General features: G+C 40.4%; 1 protein-coding gene across 1 annotated transcript in view; it reads left to right on the top strand.

Moving 5' to 3' along the window:
* The window catches only part of ADARB2 (adenosine deaminase RNA specific B2 (inactive)), a 306,599-nt gene that overhangs the window by 178,870 nt on the left and 103,561 nt on the right, over positions 1 to 24,168 (top strand). The window contains exon 2 of the mRNA XM_053993701.1: positions 17,856 to 17,942. Within this exon, the coding sequence (XP_053849676.1) occupies positions 17,856 to 17,942 (87 nt within the window). The remainder of the gene's footprint in view (positions 1 to 17,855; positions 17,943 to 24,168) is intronic.

Raw genomic sequence — 24,168 nt, 5'->3', positions numbered from 1 at the left:
AGATTTAGAATAAGAAGCCTGAAGTATGCAGGTGCAAGGTCTAAAGTTTAAAATAAGGTCTGCATTTTCCTAAAGTTTGAAGTTGAGATCCATTTCTCATGTTAAGGGCAAAGATGAGGAGTTTGCATGTAAGTTTGGGTGCTTCCCTTTTAATTTATGTAAATCGATTTCCAGAAAAATATCAACAATTTTTCAGGATATTGTCAGACACCTCCTGTAAGCTGAGCCCCTGTATGAGGTGGGAAATCTGAAATGCTAGTGTTGAGATTGAGAACTGTTTTTAAAATTTTGTTCTATCACTACCTAGAGGACAACAGCAGCAAATCTCTTCAGTGCTGTGTTCATTGAATGCAAACACAAATTTGGGATTTACTTGGGTTTTGTTAGCATGTTGATATCAGAGCCTTTGTGATGAATTTTGTTGCCAAGTGAGATGCATTGAGGTGTTTCCTAAGTCATACAGGTGAAGCAACAGAAACAAGAGACAGCTAATATGTAACAAATAGACAGCATAAAATAATTGCTAAATGGATCAGAAGCAAAAAGACTAGAATATATTTCATGTACAAACCTCTTTTCTAGCTACGTCCACAAAAACAAACTAAAATGCTAAAGCCTGGAGGTGCTCCATACTATAATGAATGCCAGATTTCAAGGTGAAATTGTTTTAATTATACAGAGCATTGGCAAGATTAGTACATTCAGTGTTGGCCTCACTGGATTTTGTTTGTTTGTTTTCTGGTTGATTGCAAAATTGATGCAATTATTTACATGAGGATTTTTTATTTTAATGCTTTTTTGTGTGCCACAGAGCAAACTGTAAATCCCCATCGTCCTCCTGAGCAGCCTGTCAGAACAGGACAACGGCAAGGAACAGGGAAGAATGGAAGGAATCCTTCCTTTTCCTGGCTCTAAATTGTTTTGGGAAAATCTATGACTTGTTTTGTTGTTTCAATAATAGTGTAGAGCAGACCTGCAAAAAGAAAATCATCCTTGTGAGCCAGGAAATCCTATTCTTCTGATGGGCTTATAGGCAATATCTGGGGTAGCTGTGCATCTTAAATCATAATGGGATTTCTTTCTAAACATATATTCTGTGCTACTCCTTATAAAGGTACTATTCATCTAGATTTACCTCTTTCCAGATCTCTGTTCTTGATTTTTACATGCCTCACCATAATGGTTTTAAAAACCTGTGAGTCTTCTAAGCCGTTTATGAAGATTTTCTCTTGGACATAGGAACCCTGTTTCAATCATGATTCTCTTCGCTGGATGCCAAGAACTCTGAGGTGTAGGTGGCTCCTGTATGTGTTTAGGTGCTTGGAGGCTCTGACTGACAAACTCAGTGCCTGTGTTTGGAAAATCACAAAGGTTCCTGTAAATGTATGTCTGTATGTATGCAAACTTGATGTATATGTACATTCTCTCATAGACAGCAGCCATAACAGAGATGCAGGGCTGTCCTCAAGTGTTGGGAATCGTTGTCATGTGCTAGAACCTTTTTGGATGACATTGACTCTGTTTTGAAGGTGGGAGGCAGTTTATGGATGAGATTTGCCAAACTATAGAGGATTGCATGCATATCCATTCAAACTGCAGATATGCACAACATGGCTTTGAAAATTTCAGAGTGTCTTTTTGCCAGCTTTTTCTGAGTCACACCTTGAAACCGGTTTACAGTATCTTTCCATTGACAACAGTGCACATTGAAAGGACAAATCTACACAAAGAGCTATAGATAGAAGCATTGAAATTAGAATGATACAGAAAAGCCTCTGTCAGCAGAGTACTCAAAATAACAGCAATGAATGACCTTCCTCTATAAAAATACATGCTACTTATTTTAGGTCAGATATCTTTATTTTATTTTAGTTTTGTCACATGTAATGGTGTTCCCACAAGGAGTCATGACAAGGTGTTTTGGGTTATGTCCAGTCTGAGTCAAATTTTGACATTTGCAAGAGGGTGGAAGCCTTTGCATGTGACCCCAGCCTGGCCATTAAAAAATGCAAAGTACTCTGATCCATAACATATGTTTCTAACCAGGTTGTCAGAAATAAACATGGCCCCAGGAGGTGCCTGGGACTTCAGTGAGCTGATGAGGCTGTCACAAGTGACGCACGTTTGGGAACTCTGTTCTGTTGCACTCTGAAGGCTTTGGCACCTTTGCCCACAGATGTGCCATTAGCAGTCAGATTTCCTCTGCAGTTCATTCCTTAAATCCATGCTAACGAACCATAAAAACAAAACACTTGTTCCATAGGAGTGTCTGAAAAAAAGGCAGTGTCACCTCTGTACTAATGCACGAGGCTTTTATCAGCCTGGCACTGGGAGTTGTTTCAAATCAAAACAGTCAGAGTGGGGTTCATCTCATCTAACCTCAGCCATTACTGTGCTAAGCATCAAGCTGACCAGATGAAAGGCTCTGGGGCAGTCAAGAGATTGTGATTTAGTCTTGTGAGGCTCTCTGGTTTCATTCTCTAGGAAAGTATGTCCACTGCTGTTCATCAGGGACAACAGTCACATCTCATTTTGCAGAGTAAAAAATGGGATATTGCTATAACTTACCCAATGGATTCAAAATGTGGGTGTAGTTGTGCAGTCCAGACCTCCAGGTCTCTTCAGCAGCAGCCTAGTAAGTGCTTTGCCAAGCAAAGATGTATCCATGTTAGAAGTTTTATTTGGCTTATATTCAATTAAGAATTCTGCAAGCAAGCATTTGCATTTTTTATTAGCTTATGAAGAGATTTGGAAGTAAGTTTTACATTTTAAATATGTCTGAGTTAAAAAGAATCATGAAAATGTTCCTTTTCCAACTCATTTTGTGTGTGTGCTAATCACTTCCATCACTATTTTTCATTTCTGTCAGGACACTAAGCATATCTGTTGAGACAAGAGACAGTGGCACTTGTTATGTGACTGAAAAATAGCTTTTGCTAACCTTATTGAGTGACTGGAGACAGATTACAGCAGAGATTTGCAAAAGGAGTTCAGGGCACTTCAGGGATCAGTCATCTGAAAAACCAGTGGAAAACTGCAGTTTGCCTTAGGTGGCTGGTTACACAGCATGAGTAGCGAACAGTCAAAACAAATAGTTTGCATAGGCTAAAATATGTTTGCAAAGTGTACTTGAGCAAATTCTACTGACAAGTATATTTGGAAAAATCAAAGTCTGATACAAACAGAAAAACTACTGAACAAATTAGATACAAATCGCTCTCTCAGCAGTAGACATAAGCTGGACAGATCTTGAGTTCTACACATATCAATGACACAGATCTCAATCTACTGCCTAAACCACCTGACAGTGTCAGGACCATATGGAGCATGACTTTCTGATCTTATTGTCCCTTTATGGAGGGAAGATATGGATTTGTTTTCCTCCATTTCTTTTTGAATTTAAGAAGTTCATTTCTTGCTAGTAAGTCATTTTTAGAAGTGGCAGAGGTCACATTGCACTCTGAAGTTTGGTCACTCAGGGCCAAGGAAATGAATGATTGTGTTGTTTGTATTTAAATCACCTGTGTTAGATAATTACCTTTGTCCTGATAACCATCTATAAGGTCTGGAAGCAGAATAGTGGAAATCGACCTTTTCCCATAAAACTCTTCACTGGAGATTTACTGTATGGCTACTCCTGGAGACAAATTTGTTGCCTTTTCTTTCTCCCTCTCTCTAGCGTTGTAACTTCTGTTAACAAATATGAAAGCAAATCTATTTGTTGAAGCTCAGCTAAGGCCAAAGTGCTTCAATTTTCTTAGCACAAATGCTCCTGGACATTCTGAATAGTCTTGGACAAACAAATGCCTTGGAAAATTAATATATATGGTTGTAATATCTTGGTCTTTAGCCATGGCACTACAGATGTGACCCCCTAATATATTCCCCTGTCCCAGATTCCACATTTGAACAATACTACAAAACTAAACACATCAGAGCACAGCCTATTTCTAATAGTGAAGACTATTAGAGGTTAGAAATACTGTTTTGCTGCACTGGCTTAGCATTTACGTACAGCAGCACAACAAAGAACCACTCACCTGCAGGACATGAGGCCACAGACTGGCCCGTCAGAGCTTCTCAGATGAGCCCCATGACAGCATGAGCCCTTCCCTGTTCTGGCACTTGCTGCCAGCAGAATTGTGCCAACTCCTTGGGGGCCCATTCCCTGCCCCCCATCAGCCAAGGGCTGTGCTCAGGACAGCGATCCAGTGCCAATGGAGGTGGCTGTGTTCCTGTGCCTCCAGCTCTGCTGCAGGGTGCTCACAGGGGAAGCCACATGGTGGCAGTTCCCAGAGCCTCTGCTGTGGATCAGAACCTGGCATATTTTAATCAAAAGGCTTGGAAGCCAAGCAAGGCCTCATTGAGCATGGTCCTTAAGTGTGTGTTTGATGCAAGGATTTGGGGTGGATTTAGTGCCTCCCAGTGGCAGTAGGGAAGAGCAGGATTACTGGTAAATATCTGGTATTGTTTCTTCCTATATTGAAAACCCACTAGTCAAATTTAAAAGTTAATATATGTGTGTAGAACTACATTAAAATATCCATAGAAGTGGAACTGTGTGTGCAGGTAGCCAGACTGTGCTAAGAGTATGCTGGCTGTGTGCTCCCTGAGGGCACACAGGGATGGGCTCCCCCAGCCTGCCCACAGCCCTTCCAGGGCCATTAGTCCAGGCAAAGTCCTGCTCTGGATAAATGCAGTGACTGTGTCACCTGGGTACAAGGGTCTACCCCCACTGTTACCCACAGCTACCCCATTTTAAAAGACTGGTTTTTGGTCCCATTTCCCACCAGTTTGAAAGTTGGGGCTTGGACATCAGTCCTCTGGAAAAATTCCCAAATTGAAGGGGTGCCTCCCAGTAACCACAAGCAAGTTCCCCAAGCCCTGAAGGGGGGTAGATTTTGGATATACTCTAATCTTCAGTGTTTATTACTGAATACTTTGATGAAAGAAGGCTGTCACCTGTATGTCCCTTTTTGAGGCATCTGATGCTAGATGGTCTCCAAACCGAAGTAATTCTTTTAGGCTCTGATACAGGGTTACAGGATCCACTTTGGAGGCCACAACTGTGTGCCTCCATCTATATTTCTATGCCATCCAGCTGTAGGTAGGACCCTCAGCCACCTTCTGACACCATGTTTTGTCTACACCCTGGTGCCATTTTCCCTTCTTCTATCACCTTGTGTCTGAGTTTTCACAGGAAGAAAACCCAGAATAGAGCCAAGGAGGACATTTCACAGATGTAAGTGTGAGAGAGCTGTGGATGACCAGACATATGACATTGGTTTTGTCTGACCAAATGTTTACTTCTGTATCTGAGCCAGGCACACATCCCTTTGCAATGGAGTTTAAGGCATGAGTAATTTTATCCTAAAATTCAACTGATGATTATTAAAGTTTGCCACTAGTGGCAAAACAAACGGTATACAGCACCAAGAGAGTAAGGTTTTGCTGACAGTGAGTACAACCACATCTGCAGCACTTTCAGTCCTGCAAAGAGGTAGCTTTTATTTTCTGGTGTTTTAGGAGAGGACTGTGATCATGTTGCCCTGTCAGCACACCCCTGGTTTGCCTGGAGTTCATTAGCTATGGCAGATACTGCAATCTTTTGAATCAGTGAAGTTCAAATAACTCCAGCTTTACCAGAAAAGAGGATTTTCTTTGTTGTTGTGGAAGGAGGAAAGATGGCTCACATGAAGGAATAAAAGAGACTGAATTCACATGACTAATGGAGTTAGATACATTTGAAAAGTGTGATCTGTACATTTTCCAGTAAAGGGCCCTTCTCCTCACCGGGATTTCCTGTGCCAGAGGGAAGAAGTTACAGATTGCTTTGCATTTTAAAATGAAAGAACAGGATATGGGAGCTGTTTTATAATCTCTTGCTGAGATCAAAGGAGAAGGGAGGTAAATGCATATGTACTCCTTTCTCTGGTGCTGCACCAGCTATTTAGTAGAACTAATGGAGCCTCCAGCGTAGAAGAGACAGAGATTAGCTTCTTCATCTCTACTAACTGTAAAGAGTCCAAAAGGATTAATATTATTGAGTGAATTTCAGCTAGAAAGTAGGAAGGAGATTCTCTCTCCCCTCTTCATCTTTTAATCTTTGTTTCCAGAAATAACTCTGAACCAGGTTTTCAGCCTCCCACCCTTTCCTTTTGGGATTTTTCCTTATTATTTCTTAGTGGAAACAGACTTGGAAATATCTAACAGCCCTAAGAAGATTAGGCATCGTTGAATTTTTGACAAGTTTGAGAAAGAACTGAAAAGGACTAATGAGACTGAACAGTCATGACAAGTTTATGGGATCAGAACCTTAACTGGTTTGAATCAGTGTTATTCCACTGACCTCATGACTCCATGTAAGCTCATGGAGTTCAATAAAGCCACAGACACTCACTCCAGCTGAAGATCTGACCCCTGAAATGCTGGAGTCTCAGCCAAAGCAAACTGAACTTTTGTCATGAATTGGTCTTCAAGGGAAAATAATTGCTAATTCAATGACTCCCACTGTTTTATTGCAGCTGTTGGTCATCCTGCACTGCAGAAAATCTTTACTTTTAACTGGTGAATCAAGAGTTTCCCCAGCAGCTTCAATACATGGAAGATCAGAGGTGCAGAAGTGTGTACACAGTCCTTCAAATGTTATGTATTAGAAGACAAGCCCTACAGTCAGTTTGTGAAGCAAAAGTGAAATACTCAAGAGAAACCTTCCCAGCTAGATATTTTGCCTTGCTGTCCTATTTGCTTTACCAGTAAATGGTGAAAAACCATCTAAAATCCTGGTTTAGATGGCACTTTTGGACACATAGGAGATTCTCATAGTAAGGGTTAATTTGTGTTAATTTGTGTGGGAAGAGCCTGAAAGAGCTCGGTGGGACCTGTTTTCAGTACACCAAAGCAGTAACCCTGGCATCTGTATTGATGCTACAGCACTATCCAGGCAAATTTGTCCTCAGAACTGCAGAATTTGGAGCTGAAGAAAGTAAGCAACCTGCTCAGGAGGTTACAGCTTTTCTGGTCCTCTTGGCAGCCACTGAAGGGAGATGAGAAGGAAAGAAACACGATAAAAAGTAAATGGCACTTTCCTGCTAAGCTAATCAGTTCTGTTTGAGAACAGAGGGCCGTGCCAACTGCAAATCAATGCACTAAATCACTTTCATTCTTGTGCGAGTCCTGCTGCCATGGCAGCTGCTAACAAGGGAATAAAGAAAACTGTTATTGGATATTTAGTAGACTTTTTAAGTGCTTGTGTAAAATAACATATTTAATTTAATGCAAAGTTATAAATGTAATTGGAGTTTATGGACATTATAGCAGGGAAGAGAGGAAACAGATTCCTCTTCTTTCTGCACAAAGAGCTGGTTTATGTTCCCAGACTATCCTTAGCAAACTCTGTCTGCAGTGTTACAGAGCAGCCTTCCTGTTGGATTTTAACACTTCATCATTTTGTTAAGGGGTAAACACTGAGATAATAATATGTCTGACATTTCATGTGTTTTTTAGTATGTTCAAGTTACAGAGCAGAACTAACACATACTTACCTTAGGAGAAAATCAATGCTCTTTAATGCCATAGGCTATATTGACTATTCACTGACTATTAAAGAAAGGCTACAGTGGCTGCTCCAGATGTTTATATGCACAACAAAAGCATGTGTAGATTTAACCAGAGAATCCCATTTAAGACAACAACAACCAGTTTATTTAACAATGTAATATTATATTTTCTTTTTCCTATTCTTTTCCAAATTGTTCCCAAATAATGATCTTTCTTGTCCCTAGATGTGACTGGGACTATCCCTTCCTGTGGCAAGTTTCTGCAAGTTTTCAGTGGTTATTCATATAATGGTTTGGGTTGGGAAGGGTCCTTAAAGGTCACCTTGCTCCAAACTCCCTGCCATGGGCAGGAACACATTCCTTTGCTAAATGGCTCTTGAGGAGATTGCAGTTTTCCTAGAAAGCTCTGTTTCTGCAGAACTCTCAGAATTTTGAGCATAAAATAGAGGATGCACATCCCTGAATTCATGGTTTGAATCACTGTTGCCCATATAGAGCAGCCCAACTTTTCATCATTTAAATCATCAATTGTAGCTGTGCAGTGAAATGCTTAATATAAAATACCCACGGGCAAGCAGTAGACTGCCTTCTCTTTAATTACATCAATCCTTAATCACCCCAAAGCAATGCCATCCTTGGAAGTACTAACTCTGACAGGTAGTACTTCTGGGAATGCCATAAAAATGCCAGCAAAGCAGCAATGGCAGAGAAAATAAGCTGCCTCATCTTTGAAGAATTATTGAACTGTACTAACATTCAAGGGTACAATGTCAGCACAATGCAGAAAGAGTTAGATGCACAACCCCCATTATTATTGTTGATGGGAGTCAGGTGTCAAGTTCCCCTTGCATCACTCTGAAAATTTGGCCTTCTTTGTAAAGCTTTAGCAAACTTTTCCTTTGTCCCTGCTCTTAATTGAGAAAAAGATTTGAAGCCGTTTGTCCTATGATTGAATAAAGTCTGAAAAAGTAAAAAGAAAATACTAACAAAGTATTTTGATGGATGAACCTGAGACATTAAGACTCTCTACAAGCAGTGATGGAAAATTTAATAAATATTGAATGGTCACGCCTTAACTGGTGAAACTGAAGGAGTTGCTTTTTAGTCAAAGCCACTGTAATACCAGCAACACCCAGGACAGCCCCTAACTCCTTCTAGCTGTCTCAGCTCCTAAGGGGTCAAATGAGAATTTAAATGCCTAAATACTTAAATAACTGGCTCAATTAGCAGACCTGACTTCTCTCAGTAGCATCTTTCCTGAGAAAGCCCTGCAAGTCTCAGCCCTCTTATATCACTCTAAACTCTAATGGAAATGCCTCATGTTACCAAGGATAAATCAGGGCAGGAATCAGGTTAAATATGCATTATTATTATGGAAGTACAAAAGGGAGAGGTCATATTTGGCTGCGTACACCAGATGAACAGAGAAGAAATTTTAAAAAGCCTTTCACCACTAATTACCAGCTGGAGCTTTCTGATGCAGGCCATTCACTTCTTAATGTTTAAGCAGGTATTCAGTTTGGGAGGGAGGGGTTTACATCTCACAGAGGAGTGCTCACAGGCAATGTCTGCACTCAGCTGGGGCTGTTCCACATCAGTCCCATAGCCAGTTTTTGAAAGGAGATGAACAGCTCTATCTGCATCTGCATTTGTGGGCTCAACTACAGATGAAACCTTAACTGCAAGTGAAACCTTAAAAGAACTAAAAAAGCTGTTTGTGTTGAGGTGAAGCACATTGCTATGCCCATGTTGGGTGACTCACTTTACAGTGAAACTATCATTTTACAGAGTATAAAATAGCTGTTCATCCATATTGCACCTACACAAATATCTTTACAGTTTCTCCATGTAGTAACTCATGGTGTTTGCAGTTCTTTGAGTGCCTTAAGTGGGAGCTCTGTAAGCATAAAGGAGTTTTGATCCCCCTTTCAGTAACATACCGTTCAGTTCATTACCCAAACCTATGCATAGATCAAGGACTGAAAATACCAATAAAACATGTCAATAGAAGAGCCTTCTTGCAGGGGCTGCAATGCTCAGGGAAGCAGGATATCCCCTTCAGCACCTTGTAATCCAGCCACAGGCAGTGCTAACACCCACCAGAACACAGGTCAGGATTTCCCAGGAAGGTAGTGTAGAGATCATGTCTCCTAACTTTGGACATCTACAAGATAGTCTTTTAGCCTAAATCCAGGTCCCAGGTAAAAATCAATAGGCACCTGCTGGGATGAGCTTTATTGCATTTATTTGTACGTGCCCAATGCCAGTGAGACCAGCCCCTCTGGGGTTGTTCAGCCTTTCTTATCACAGATAACGTCTGAACTTGGAGACAGAGTTTGGAAAACTGAGACTTGGTGTTAGCAGCTCAGCCCCACCTTAGAATTTATCTACCTGAGTGGACTGCTGGTTTCAGAAGGTGGCAAAACCCTTCAAAATCAGGTAGTGCAGCACAAAGCTTTGTATCCTCCTTGTCCTTCTGCATGGACAGTGTTGAGCCTTAGTCTGTACTCCTGCCTGGAAAGGCAGCTGCTTTGCTCCCCAGCCCTCAGCTCCACTGGCTCCAGGCATCCTTTTAAATACCTTTACTAACTCTGGGTTAGACCACTCCTGTTTCACATAATCATAATTTAATTGACAGGTTTAAATTAGTGATAGGCAAACCTCCCTCAACCCAAATCAAGAACTTTCACACAGTTTTCTGTTCCAGCTTAGCAAAGTCTCCTTAAGTAGTGCAGATTTGTATGTAGACACAGGCTGATGAGAAACTAACCCACTCACCCTGGTACTGGCCAAACTAGTTACCCACATGACTGAAGATTTTCTCTTTGATAATACTTTTTGGCATACAATCAAGTAGTCATAGCTAATCATACTGATTTATTGTAAGCTTAATAAATCCACTGGCTATTTTTGTGGTGTTCTTGCATCTCTATTCAGCACACATTGGGAACAGGTGGGTTTCATGCTATTATTTTCTCTGTGTTTCTCTTGTTTTCAAAAGTGATGACATCCCAAAAAAATAGGGATAAAAAAAGAAGAGGAAATAAAAGCATGTCATAGTTTATAGAAAGCAAAATAAAAATATTTCCAAAATGAACGTTCAAATAGCATAAGAAACTTGCTAAGAAGTGGATTTTAAACTGCCACTTTCAAGCCACAGCCAAATCACTTAGAAATACATAATATAGTACACTCCAGAGGCAGACAGATTCACATAAACTGATAATAACTCAAGAGTTTTTATCTCTATGTGTCCTCAAGCAAGGCATCAGGAGAGAGAAATACTCTAGCAACAAAATTAAATAGTTTTAGATCTAATTTTACTAGGCTGAACTAGATTTCAAATTGATTTCCAAGGAATCTAACAGAGAACAAAACACAGACACATTGCCTTTCTTATTAAAAATCCATCAACCACCTTGTGTTTTTACTTACTTTGCTCTTTACTGGAAGTAATAAGAAACTAATATTTCACAACACAACACGTTTCATTCCGTAGAGGTCTTCCATGGTGAAGGAGCTTGGAGTGGGCTGGCACAGAACACTGAAGTACAGCCCCTGAGATTTGTCTGTGTAAGTGCCTATTTGAACTCATGATAAATCTGCAGCTAAACCCCACTGTCTCCATTCCAGAAATGCAGGAGAGCTGCAGGACATGCCACTGTAGAAAGAAATTATGCCCTAATGCATGATGTGATCAATTAAACATATCCCCACGTACCTCAGACCATATTGAATGAATCCATACAAATCACATGCATGGGGTTTTCGCAGGTCCTTTCTGCTTCCTAAGTGATAAACCAGAAGTTGCTTTGGCCTCAGAGTAAATGAGTGCAGCCATGTGTGGAGGCACTGGTGGGATGCAGGGCTGCAGAGGGGCCAGAGCACAGGGCATGGACCTGCCACTGCCTGTTAGGTGTTGGATTTGCCCTGGTAAAACATTTCACACAACTTCCCCACAAGCTTTCCAAGGTAGCAGTTCTGGGTCAGCAGACAGCTGGGACGGGATGCACAGAGGATTAGTGCAGCTGCCAGGCCCCTGAGCTAACTGATGTTTCACATTCAGTGTTCTCTGCAGTATCATAATACCATAAACTGTTATTGCTGCCTAATATAATTGCATTTCAGAGCTCTCGTCTTGGACACAGATCCCATTTTGCTAAGCACTGAACAAGAATAGAGCAAAAAAGATACTCTCTGTTCCAAGAACTACATAAAAAAAATTATACAGGCAGCAAGTAGATCTATTTACAGAAGACCCCTGCACTTAGCAGGCCATGTTCAACTTCCAGGCAAGGCACAGAAGCAGGTACCCAACAGCTTGCTGCCCTGTTTCAGAGGAAGATTTCATGGCTCCAGGTTCACACCTCTAACTTCTAACTCGAGGCACAACCTGCTCTGAGCAGCTGAAAACCTTCTCCTAAAATGCTGACTATCAAAATGTTCCCTGGTTTTGTCTTCCCTTTAGTTATCAGACTGAAAACAATGTGCTCTGATATTTTACATCTTTGTTTCAGGTCCTTGCTGAAGCAGAGAACAAATAAAGTAATGATGAATATTTTTTTTTTTCCTTTTAAAAAACTAAATTCCTTAATCTGAATAGTCCCTTTTGTCCCTGTTTTTAAGAAAATTGTTCGAGTCAAAAATCATATTCAACCAGAAGGTTTTTCTCTCTGCATATTTCTCTGCTACCTCCAAGGAAATCTTTCCTTAACAGTTCCCACATGGCCAGGGTGGGATACCACAGCAAATGCTCTGGATTAAAAACCAATTATAAAAAGCAGACGTTTAGTAACTGTCCACCTCAAAGGCCACTCTCAGGGGTGCCAAGCATCACAGCTACACACAGGAACAGTCACACATATTTTAACCCTTTCATATTCTGCAGTTCAAAGGCTCTTTTTCCCCCTTGGACTGCTCAGCCAGGCATGCTGTTCCATTTGCTTTGACTGATGGCTCTCCAGGGTCCATGATGTCAGCAGAGCTCCAGTTTAAGACCACACAGAGAAGGGCTGAGAGAGGAAAATACAAACCAAGCAGGAATGGGCATGTGCCAATAGCCCCTTGCAGGCTTGAACTTACCCCATGCAAGGCACCAAACTGGAGCTCCTGCAGCAGTCAAAGCTGCTGCTCTGTCTATAGAAACATCAGCCCTCTGAAAGGGTTTAGGGCAGCCACATTTCCCACTTAAACATGGCTGAAGGGGATGGACAGAGACCCTCCCAGCCCCAGTGGAACTGTGGTGGTAATTCATGGGGACAGCTTTGTCACTGTGGATATAAAAGCATCACACAGAGCCTGCCTACTTGCCTGTGAAGCAGAAAGCACTTGGGCAATGCTGCTAAGCCCTGCACATTCAGAAACTTTTGCTTCCACATGTGGTTCTCAAACTCAGCTGTAAGGGCTGATTCTGACACCATGCAAGTAAATCCCTATCTAGAAACTGGCTGCTTAAATTGAATGATGCAGCATGGTGGCCATACAAGCCTTAATTTAGAAGGCTGTGAGCCTTCCCAGTAAGTGCTGTGGTTTAAAGACATTGGTATTTTCTCCACAAATCTGCCATATTTTTATTTTACATTAAGAGTCTCTTCATCCTGTCAGTCAGTGTCAGCCCAAGCCTGAGCTGACTAAGATAGGGGAAGGAAGATAAAGAATCATCTCCTGATGTGCAGGCTCTCTTTTCCCTGTATCCCCCCTCCCTTTCAAAATAAATCAAGGCTAAACACAACTGTAAAAATGTAACTACTCAAGTAACTGCAAATAATGATTTCAAGAAATAAAAAATAAGGGTTTTTTCAAGAGATTTTGCAGCTGAGTTTATACTATTGCATCATATTTATCCCTTCCTGAGTAATTTCATACTCTACACAAACCAAACTAATTACTTAGGGCTGGTTTATAATGTCCACATTGAGTTTTTTTTTAAAAATACTATTGAAGAAACCTCTGACAAGTAAAGTAGCTTATGGTAATCAATTTGAATATGAGAATGAAACTAATTCAGTAAAGCATTGTTAACACTGATCTGGCAAACCACTGGTATCCATCTGTCTAATTCTTCTTGTGTTTGAAAGTTGCATTTTTGAAAAACAATTATTAATAGTGCTCATTAGCTGCCAAGCAAAAGAGCATGCCACAAACTTCTGGAAACACCAGCAAATACCACTCACTTTTCCAAGTTTGATCTAGAACCTGCTGCAGGATCTCATTCATGGTCAAGGCAAGTTTTTCTGCTGGAGTCTGTAGAGATTGGTGAGTATAAAGGATGGGCCCTTTCTATAGAGGAAATGCAGCCCCCTGCAGATTCCAGCTGTCTCCCTACAGCCCTTCAGCACCTCCCCACCAGACAAGCTATTCCAGCACTGCACTATCCCTACTGTTAGGAAGGGTTTTTTAATGTCTAAAGTGAATTTTCCTTGGTGCAATTTAAGTCCATTACTTCTAGTTGTGTTAATGCACATGGAACACAGTTTACTCTGTTCTTCCATGCAGCAGCTTTTTATGTGCTTGCAGGCTGCTGTTATGACCCCACTCAGTCTGCTCTTCTCAAAGCTAAACAATTTGTCCAACATGTATAAGGGCTGATTTTTAAAAGTGTTGCTCTCCTGCTGTTCTTGTTGCTTTTATTCTGGTGATTGAGAGTGAAAGAACTTCCCTAGAGTTGATGATCAAGCAGTATTGTCTGATGCCCTTCAAATACTGATAGGTATGAAGGGCATGAAGGTGTTTATAGCTGTATATGTGCATTCTTGTCTTCACAATAAAAGTGTATTTACAGGACCTTCTGCAGCCTTCTGACTGCATCCCCAGGGCAAGAGCAACTTCACAAAAAAAGCAGGTTTTAATGGAAACTTGCCTGCCTTATGTGCCAGGCTTTGCTGAATCATTTGTGCTAAAGGATTTTCTGTATTTCACGCAACACATATCTTGTCCCATGGGTTTTTTCATTTAAATTATTTTTATGGCTACTGTAAAAAACACTGTTCATGATTCTATGTTAACTGTTTACTGTTGCTGGAAAATATATCTTTGGAAGAGCGAACTGAAATCCTTTTCCATCCCAAAACAGAGGAGTGAGCTTTCCTTCCTGTAATAGGCTTCTCTTCAGAAGAAATGATGATTTTTGTGCTTATAGTCCTGAAGCAGATTTCCACTTGGAAGACTGTTTTTATAGTGAATGCACTACAAAATATGATGCTATCATCTTGTGATAGTGTTCCAGGGCAGCTAGAGATAAATTCCACTATACCTGCTCTTTGTCTCTCAATTTCCATTGTAAATAAAGCTTTCTTTGTGTCCATGTAGGCCCTTATGAAATCTCTTCTTCATGGTATCAGAGGCTTTGGGCACAACTGTAATGCCAGCAATAGTACCTTCATGTATTACCTCTCATAAACACAGGGTTATATAGTCTGCATTTCTGCAGGAAAGAGTTTTTGAATTGTCTTTTTTTTTTTCTGCTTAAACCCTTTCCTAACCTTGAAAAATAACTTCCTCAGACAAATACAGAGAACACTTACAATTATAAAGTAAAAATAGCTGCTCTAGTTTTGAGGTACCCGTCATTGCTTCTTTTTTGAAAAAAAAAAATAAAAAAGAAAAAAAGAAAAAAAAAGGAGCAAAGTCATGGGAGAAAAAAAGAATGAGAAAGAGGATTTTGTGGTATTTCTCTCTATGATTTTTTCAAATCCAACCTTGTCCTTTATTCTTATTCATAAGATTTCATCAAACTGCTGGAAACAAGGCTAATGATGATGGTCATTAACCTACATGGGGACCATAAAGTATGAATGCACAAGTCTCCTGATCTTGACAATTAACACTGAATTTCACCATTTGTAATAAAGATGAAATGCCTCATGGTCTGTACAGCAACAGGCAATAATGTGCAAAAGATGGAAGTGCACAATAATACCAATAATTTTAAACCTAGCCTGACTATTTCCCTGTAAACACCTTCAATGATTATTCTGTCATTTATCTTTTCCTCCTTCACTGGGTCAATAATTCATCTGTGCAGTGTGTATACTACAGCTTTTCTCTTTTTACAAAGCTTATTCAAAACTCTGCCCTCCTCCTCCTCCCATTTAGACACACACTAAATGTTCCCTTGCTTAGCCAATGGATTGACATATTGAATTATAATCTTTATCATTGGTATTGATAGAAGTATATCCTATTATTAGGATCTGCCTGTGTTTGGTTGACACAATCCCATCCATCGCTGCTCTAAGCATGCAGCAAATTTTACATTCTGTTTCTCTGCCACACAAAGTGAAGTCACCAGCAAGGGCTTTGGGGACAAGTGGAAAACAGTACCAACAAAAGCTTAAGATGGTTGAAGGGTCCCTTAAGACAAAATAAACATGAAATTGATGAATTTTAAATCCACATTGTAAATTTCATCTATCAATTACACAAAATTAAATCATAAAATATCCCTTTACCTAGCAATAGTATAGTATAAAACTAAATGGATTTGCGTTTTGATTGGTGGCAGGAGTAAGCATTAGCCACTGCAGCAAGAAAGCACTTCCATAGTGCTTGGTTAACTCTCTATGAGAAGTGAGAATATTTTCTCAGCAAAGAAGATTTAGGTTTGTGTGTGACATCAGTGTCCTGAGGGTTAATCCTGAAGGTCTGACAGCTGTCAGCAGTCAGGCACAGGTGCAGTACACACACTTTAGGATCTCAGTACCCAGACACAACAGTCACTGCTGGTACTACAGCCAAGGGCTGCCCTGCTCCTATGTCTATCATCTGAAGCATTTCTCTTACCAAATGCAGCCTTTGGATTAGGTCCCAAAAGCCCACGCTCTTTTCACTTCAGAGAAACCAGTTGAGGAAGTCAGGAGTGAATACCAGCCTTTATCAGGATCACAACCCAACAGTCTCACACACAGTGAGATGTCATACAGAGACACCACATTTCTCAGTGAGCAATGCCTTAGCAAAAAAGTGTCAAAGAATTCACTTAGAAAAATCTTCTGGCTATAGCATTCATAAATAGCTTCATTCTTTTGGTTTCTGATATCAGTGCAATCCCATAATTAAATTGCAATTGAAGGAGGCTAATTTGTGCTTTAATTATATATTAGTCTGGGCTGAAAGGTTTCTGGACGGAAGAAGGTTTTCTTCAGGCAATTTTTTATTCTGCTTATTGTATTTACTTAACAAAGAGCAGTCAGCTTTTACAGTGAATTCCCGTAATAGAGTTGAGCTATAATGTTATCCAGCCAAGGGCAAACACATGCAGTCATTTTTGATGGGTTCTGATAACAGTCTTTAACAAAAACAAGGATTGTTTGCAAATGTAGAAAGAACCAGGCCAAAAAGCTAACAGATGTGCTGCTGAAAAAGTTTAAAGAGCTCTTCAGCTGGAATACCTTCTAGACCAATGGTACTTTGGAAGACAGGTAGTTTGAGGAAATTCAGAGAAATATTTTCTCAATGATAAAGAAATTTCCCATGGAAATATTTTTTCTTGTTTCACTTGAAAGAATACAGTCTTGGACTGATTTTGATGCTTCTGCCACAGGATGAGAGGCCAACATTGTTCACAATGTGCAGGATTCAGAGCATTTTCACTGAGGAAATAGGTACCTCTGTCCAAAGCAAGTTCTTTTGTGCCATCCGTCACTGAGTTTTCTCTGAAGAATTCTGGTTCAGCCTCCACTGGGGAGAGGAAACAAGGGAAGTAGATGATCTCATCCATCAGATCAGTGCTCATGTCCCTTCTCCCAGGGCTGGACCCATTCCCAGCTGGACCAGTTCAAGCATCCCCTACTCTGCAGTGCTCGGGCACCACTGCTGGGAAGCACAGTCAATAAACACTACATGGGGGCATAAACCAGGAGGAATGTGTATTTAGTGTTTGCATCTGCCAGCTGTAATAAATGCATTGAGGTTCAATAAACTGTGCTGGTACTGTAGAGTCACAGAATGTGCTGAGCTGGAAGGGATCCACAAGGATCATTGAGTCCAACTCCCAGCCCTGCACAGCACCATCCCCAAGAGTCACATCACGTGCCTGAGAGCACTGTCCAAACACTTCTGGAACTCTGTCAGGCTGGTGCTGGGACCATTGCCCTGGGTCAGTGCCCAAATACCCTCTGAGGGAAGAACCTTTTCCTAAGATCCAACCTAAACCTTCACTGACACAACTTCAAGCCATTCCTTCAGATCCTAAAACCAAACAGACTTACCAAGATGTTTGGACCTGAGAAAAAGTGTGAAGTCGATGTGAATGCATTGACTGATTTTATAAGCATCTTTTCTTCTGTTTTCTTCTAGAAAAACTAAGCATACTGTCAACCTTCATAGCACCCTTCAAGTACCTGAGCCCTGGCCCGACCACCATGGAGGATGAAGACAATTTAAGTAAGCAGTCTCTTTTCTCTATAGATGAACAATAAAGTTCAAAAAATAAAATCTCTAGAGTGGAGGAGCAATTGTGGAAAATGAGGTGGTTTTGCAACTGTTGGCAAGTCCTCATGTGAAATCACAGAAGGGAACTGGAAGGGACCCACAAGGATCATCAAGTCCAGTTCCTGGCCCTGCACAGAACCATCAAATTGATAATTGATTAACCAGGCTTAAATAAACCAGTTATAACCTAAAAATTAACCACTCTTGGCTAATTAGTATTCTCTTGGGCCCTTACACCTCAACCAGCTGTCTGAGCCCATGACTGTACAGCTGGAGGAAAGTCCTACTGAGTTTGAAGGAGCTGAGAAGTCTTCCAAACACCAGGAAGTCCGAGAGTGGCAGTTAGGAATAATAACCCTCAGTAAGCCCTTCCATTTGTCACCTAGAAGCAATTATTGTGAGTTATCCTGCCTGCTTATTGTAACACAACTTGAATCTTAAAAAAAAAAAAGGGAGGGAAGTTTTCTGAGCCAAATGAGCAATGTTTTAGTATCACCTACCAGATTGGTTTCTTTTCCAGCCAGACACATGCTGCCATGTTACCCTATTAGAGCCACTTAGTGGGAGGAATTTGTTGGTTTTCCCTTGTTGTTGCTGATCTGCCTGCCTTTGGTCATGATGCATCACCAAGGGGAAGAGCTGCTGGAGGAGTGAAGAAGCACAGCCTGCTATTTTCTTCTGCTGAGCATCACATGGACATCACACTCTTCTGCTGCACAGCAAAGGCAGGCAATTACAGATCTTAGCAAAGGCAAAAAAAAGTCCTGAAAATCCTTCAGAATTGCTCCCAGGAAGGCTGTATTTTCAGGAAGACATGTGAGAAGTATACACACACACAGAGGAAACATATTATGCACACGATGAGCTTGTGCAGGCACCTCCTGCGTAATAGTTCCCAAATGTGCTGCTTAGTTATTTTTAGGTAATGTAGGAAGTTTGTACAAGCCAAACACTGTAACATAATTTTCTTATTGCTACTGTAACACCAAGACAGCTTCGTGCCTGCGTGGGCTGTAAAACAGCTCACATGGACAGGGTGAGCTAAGTTTTCCGAAAGAGAAACAGCAAATGTCACTGTTTTCAGGGTCATCCTTTTCATGTCCTCCCTTCGGTCAAACATATGCTCCAGTGAAAAGGCAGCTATTTATTTCTTGGTACACAGAAAATGTTTTAGGTGTTACTATTCAAATCTTTAAATATTTTTTTTTAAATATGAATTAATTTAAAGTCATCTATATTTCTGGGTTCACTTGCAGTATAGTGGCCTAAATCCCACTAAAGCCTATAGCACACATATACCTCTGGAGTAATTCCATATTTTAAAGAGCTTCAGAGATTTGCTCTGAACAAGTGGAAAAATCTTCTCCTGTGTTAACAATTTAACAGAAGCCCAGGAGAATGCTGGCAAGGTAGAGAAGTAGGTTGCTTATCCCTGTAGTTTTCTGCTCACTGAGCATCCTGTAAGAGCACTGCTCCCCCAACTGTGCAGTATTAATGGGCAGAGTTCCACCAGCTGAAATGGATACAAATCCTGTTTCACATTCCCTTAGGCCTTCTTTACAAAGGGAACCATGCAGTTTAACTACACCTGCATTTTCAGCAGGTGATTATTAGCATACAGACATGATTTTTGTGGTTTTTGATCAATGAACTAATATTACAAAAACCTACCAAAAGCACTATGCACCTTTGCAATGGAATTGTGGGTAAAGAAATCATGTCTCTGATGAAGGTTTAATCTTGAACATGCAAGGAAAAGACCACCCTATTCATCCCCAGAAGGCAGTTTTATCTAAGAATGTAAGAAATAACACAGAGAATTAGAAATAGGAAGCCCAGCTCTGTACATGGTCTTCAGCATTTGTTAATGATGTTTTGAAAAAAAGGACATTTAAATGGAGATCCTCCCCTTGGTATATCCCTCTAGCCCCTAGCAAAAATTTACTCTGCTAGAGCTTGCACATGAATCATCATATTTCTTAGGCATCAACAGAACTGTCTAGTCCTCTCCAGAGCCCACTGATACTTCTGATCTCAACAGCAGCAAGGAACAAGGAGTGATGTAGAGTGTTGTCAAAAAGTGCACCCTTTTATTGCTTCAAGCCTGCTGTCTCTAGTGCTGGGATTGCATGGAACAGTGAATAATCATTCCCTGTTCACTGCTTAAACCTGTCTGCCTTTCATGATGTTACAAGCCTATGCCTGTCCCTGATCTTTAAATGTGCCATCCCCACTTTGCCATGGGATCAAGGCAGATTATCATCAGCCACAGATACTTCTGAATCCAGGTCATACCTCTAGCAGGAGCACATGATTCCTGGGGATCTCATTATGGAGTGCTGATACAAGCACAGGCTCAGGGCAGCACACACCTCCCCAGTGTCTGCAGAGGGAGCTGGTGGTCCCCAACACACTGATTTCAACCACTGCAGCAGTCTTGAAGGACACATTCCAGACTCAGATTCAATGTAAGCATGATCAATTATGAGCATGTTGGTCCAGTTCCTCTTCAGACAGCATGAGGCCCCAGAGCTTTTGTTTCCACAGGGATACAGCCTCACACTGTGAGACAGACAGCCCTGTCTCTGAGAAAAAAAATTAACATCCCATTTCAGGAGCAATCCCTCACCAAAACTATTCCCTTATTTTTGTTTTGAAAACTGTGTCTATTGCTATCATTTGGATTTCTCCAGGGCCTAAAATGCTCTCGCTCTGATTCAGGAGGGCATGTCCTTAGGTCTGTCTCTGCCATGGGCTGCCCACATTTTCTGCTACATGCCATTCTTTGCTAACTTGGGCAGAGAGCATCAGAATTTGAGTATCAATCTAAGTCAGCTCATCAGATCATTTGAATAATTTCCCTCATTGGTAAGTGTCACACTGTGACATGAAATAGTAACTCACGCACTCACTCAAGATGCAAAAGAAGGAAAAGAGGAAGTTTTATTTCTGACCTCGCAACATACAGAATCCCAAAAGTGACAGTGGATTGGAGGACGAAATTGCCACCTCTCCAACCACACTGGTCAAACCAACAGTCCATCAATTCTCTCCTCCCACAAAGAAGAATGAAAAAAAATAATTATTTACATGAACAGTGTGTGAGAACTCCAGTAGAAATATGTAAACATCAGAAGGCATAGAAAACTTCTAGAAGAACTTTAAAACTTTTAAAAGAACAGGGTGACAGGTAAGATCTGTATTAGACATGGATTTCAGAGTTATTTCAGATAGTTAGGTGGGCAAAGTAGAGTATGTTCATTCTGGAACAGTTAAAGACAATGGCAGTCACCTTTCAAAAACTTTTCATCTTCCCTTTAAGCAAAGTCCTGTACTTTTTTCACTGGTAATGCTTCCCTCTGCAGTGTGGTGTTGCACACCAACAAAATCTAATGACACTGGTTTTAACCACCTGAACCCTGTCAGCCGCCAGGGAGTGTTCAATAGCAACAGAGAAATCATGGCTTACCTAGACTTTTTACATGAAGATTTAAAAATACATAAGTGTGTTTTCATGTAAGAGACAAAAGAGTGATTTCCGTTGTTAGCTTCAAGTTTATCATTCCAAAGTCAAGGGTATCAACCTAAAAATCCCAGCATAAGCATTCCCAACTCTTGGTTGTGGAACCAATAAGTGTATGAAATTGCCATCTTGCTTGCAAGAGGAGACTGCCCTACATTGCATTTGATGCCAGAGCTGGCCTTGGACAGACGTACCATGGCTCTGGCTCCTGATTAAAGATTTTTCACTTTCAAGTATTCAGGAATTATGCAAGTCAATCCTCCTAACATCCGTAGTCAATGTGATATAGATGAACAGCAAAAATGTACTCTACATAAGCAATCCATGTTTACTAAACATTTCTAAAGACTGCCTGTCTCAGAGCTATCAGTTGAATCGGGAGCTGGCTATAATACAGATATTGCAAATTCTTTCTTTTAATATCACAACTTTTCAATAATGTGGTGTCCATTGTAATTCAATAGTAGAGATGCCAGTGAAAATGAAGATGCCACCTACCATCTCTCCTTTCCCGTCTTCCCTAGAAGTTGGGTTGGCAGCAGAATAACCTTCAACAGGAACAATATTATCTCTTCAAATGTAGCGTGGAGTATCGGATGGTTAGTTCTGCAGAGCCCTTAAGACCCAGAGACATAGTCAGTGTCATTATTGGTGATGCATTATAGTTCTGAAATGCTCTTGATGATGCAAACTCTCTAGGTTAACTCTACTGTGCATAATGACCAAAAGGAGAAAAACATGAAAGAGCAGTCATAATATTGAGGAATAGTGCATAAATAAATATATTTCACTAACTGCTTTCCTTTCTCCCATTCAATTACTGAAGCAAATACAAGATCACAGTGTCTCCTGTTGCCTGTGAAACTGCAAAAATCGATTAATCAAATTACCTGGGGAGATACTACAGTGCAAAGCTGCAGGACTTTTTTAGAAATCTTACTAAATAAATTAGAAGCTATTGCCAAAAAAAACCCATATTTTCCTTCCTCATTTTTTTAACTCCATCCCCTTTCAATGTTATTATTTTCCAACCTTTCATCATGGGAGAGCCATAATATATTATCTTTTTTTTTTCCCAAATGTAAAGAATATATTTGGGAGAGTCAAGAACAAAGACATTATGAGAAATAACAAGACTGAAAATGATCCAGAGTTTTGCATTTTCCCTGTGTGTATCCTCTGACTTACCCCTTTCCTTTTAGCGCTCTTCATTTTTAAAATTGCTTGTGATTGTTCTATTACAGCTGCTTACAGTATTTATCTTGTGTAGTTTGGTGTCATTTGCCTGCTTTGTCTGATTTTCACAATAGAAGTACATGTGCCACCATTAGAGAGGTAATCTTATGTCTGCTACACAGAGGTCTCATGAAAGACACATTTCAAAGACTTCCTATTTCAAAGATACCTGAAAGTATAAAGTAATTTCACATTTCCTGGCTGCTGCCAGTCCATCAGGCTCACAGACTTTCTGAAGCACTCGCTGAGTTTAGGCTGCCTCTGCTTTACAGGCCAGGATGACTCTTGGCTGCTGCAGATCCTACTGAGATCTGGGCCGAACTGAGCTGTTTCCTGGTGTTTCAGGACCAGGTACTCTAAAATCTGGTTGGCTGTAAGGATACTTGCACAGATTTTCTTCACTGTGATGAGGCCAAAACACACCATAAATACAGGCATGTCATCACCATGCATGCCCAACTTTGTCCACACATCCTTTGTGCTTGATCTCTGGAAGTTTTACACTTGCACGTTTGCAATTTTTTTTACTTCATCAAGGCAAACTCTGTTGGCCAAATCATGGACTAGACGATTTTATAGACACAATTTAAGACAATAAGTAATGTTTATTTTATGGTTTTAGTTAACCATTGTTTTATTGAGGGTGGTAAACGTAGGATGTTAAGGTCACACATTCATGTTCACAAATGTGTAGTTCTCTGACCACGAAAGAAAAACAAGAAGGAATAAGACAATATGAATGATAAACACAAATAACCTCTTGAGTTTTCCTATTCAGTGGTGCATAATCAGTACAAATTCTTTTCAAAGCTGAATATTGTGTGAAGCAGGAGCTATCTTTCTTTTCAGGCTTCTTGACTACAGTATCATTATGTACCATAATTGGCTCTGTAAAAACCTATTAGGTTAGGATGAGAGAGGAGGTGTGAAATACAGAACCAAACCTTTTTCCAGCTAAAAAAATATGTCTGTGCCAAAATATTTTGCCTTTACATTAAAAAATATACACAACTAAAGAGATACCTTCTGAGTGGGATGAAAACATGAGAAAAGGTCATGATGGAAAATGGCCAGAGACACTGCCAAGCTGGGTAGAGGAGGTTAAAGCTGATATTCCCTTTCCCTTCAGAGCAGAGTCTCTATAAAGACAGTTGTGAACTCAATGAGAAAACAGAACATTATCCTTGTGCCTTAGTTATCATGATCTTTTAAATGTCTTATTTCCAGAGAGGTTGTTTTAAAGATGTCATATTTGATACAGCTGAATACCATATGATGAAACTTTTCTTTTACTATTATGTAGGTCTTTTGCTTTTCTTTCCTTCCTCACCTATCTTCATCCTGTTCCCTTAGCTTCAGAAAGTAAAAATTAACTAGTCACTAAAATCTTAATTTGTCAGTTCATGTTCTACCTCAGCA

The sequence above is a fragment of the Vidua macroura genome, chromosome 1, assembly GCF_024509145.1.
Source record: "Vidua macroura isolate BioBank_ID:100142 chromosome 1, ASM2450914v1, whole genome shotgun sequence".
Taxonomy (NCBI): domain Eukaryota; kingdom Metazoa; phylum Chordata; class Aves; order Passeriformes; family Viduidae; genus Vidua; species Vidua macroura.
The sequence above is the reverse complement of the archived record's forward strand: the minus strand, read 5'-3'. Positions and strand labels throughout refer to the sequence as shown.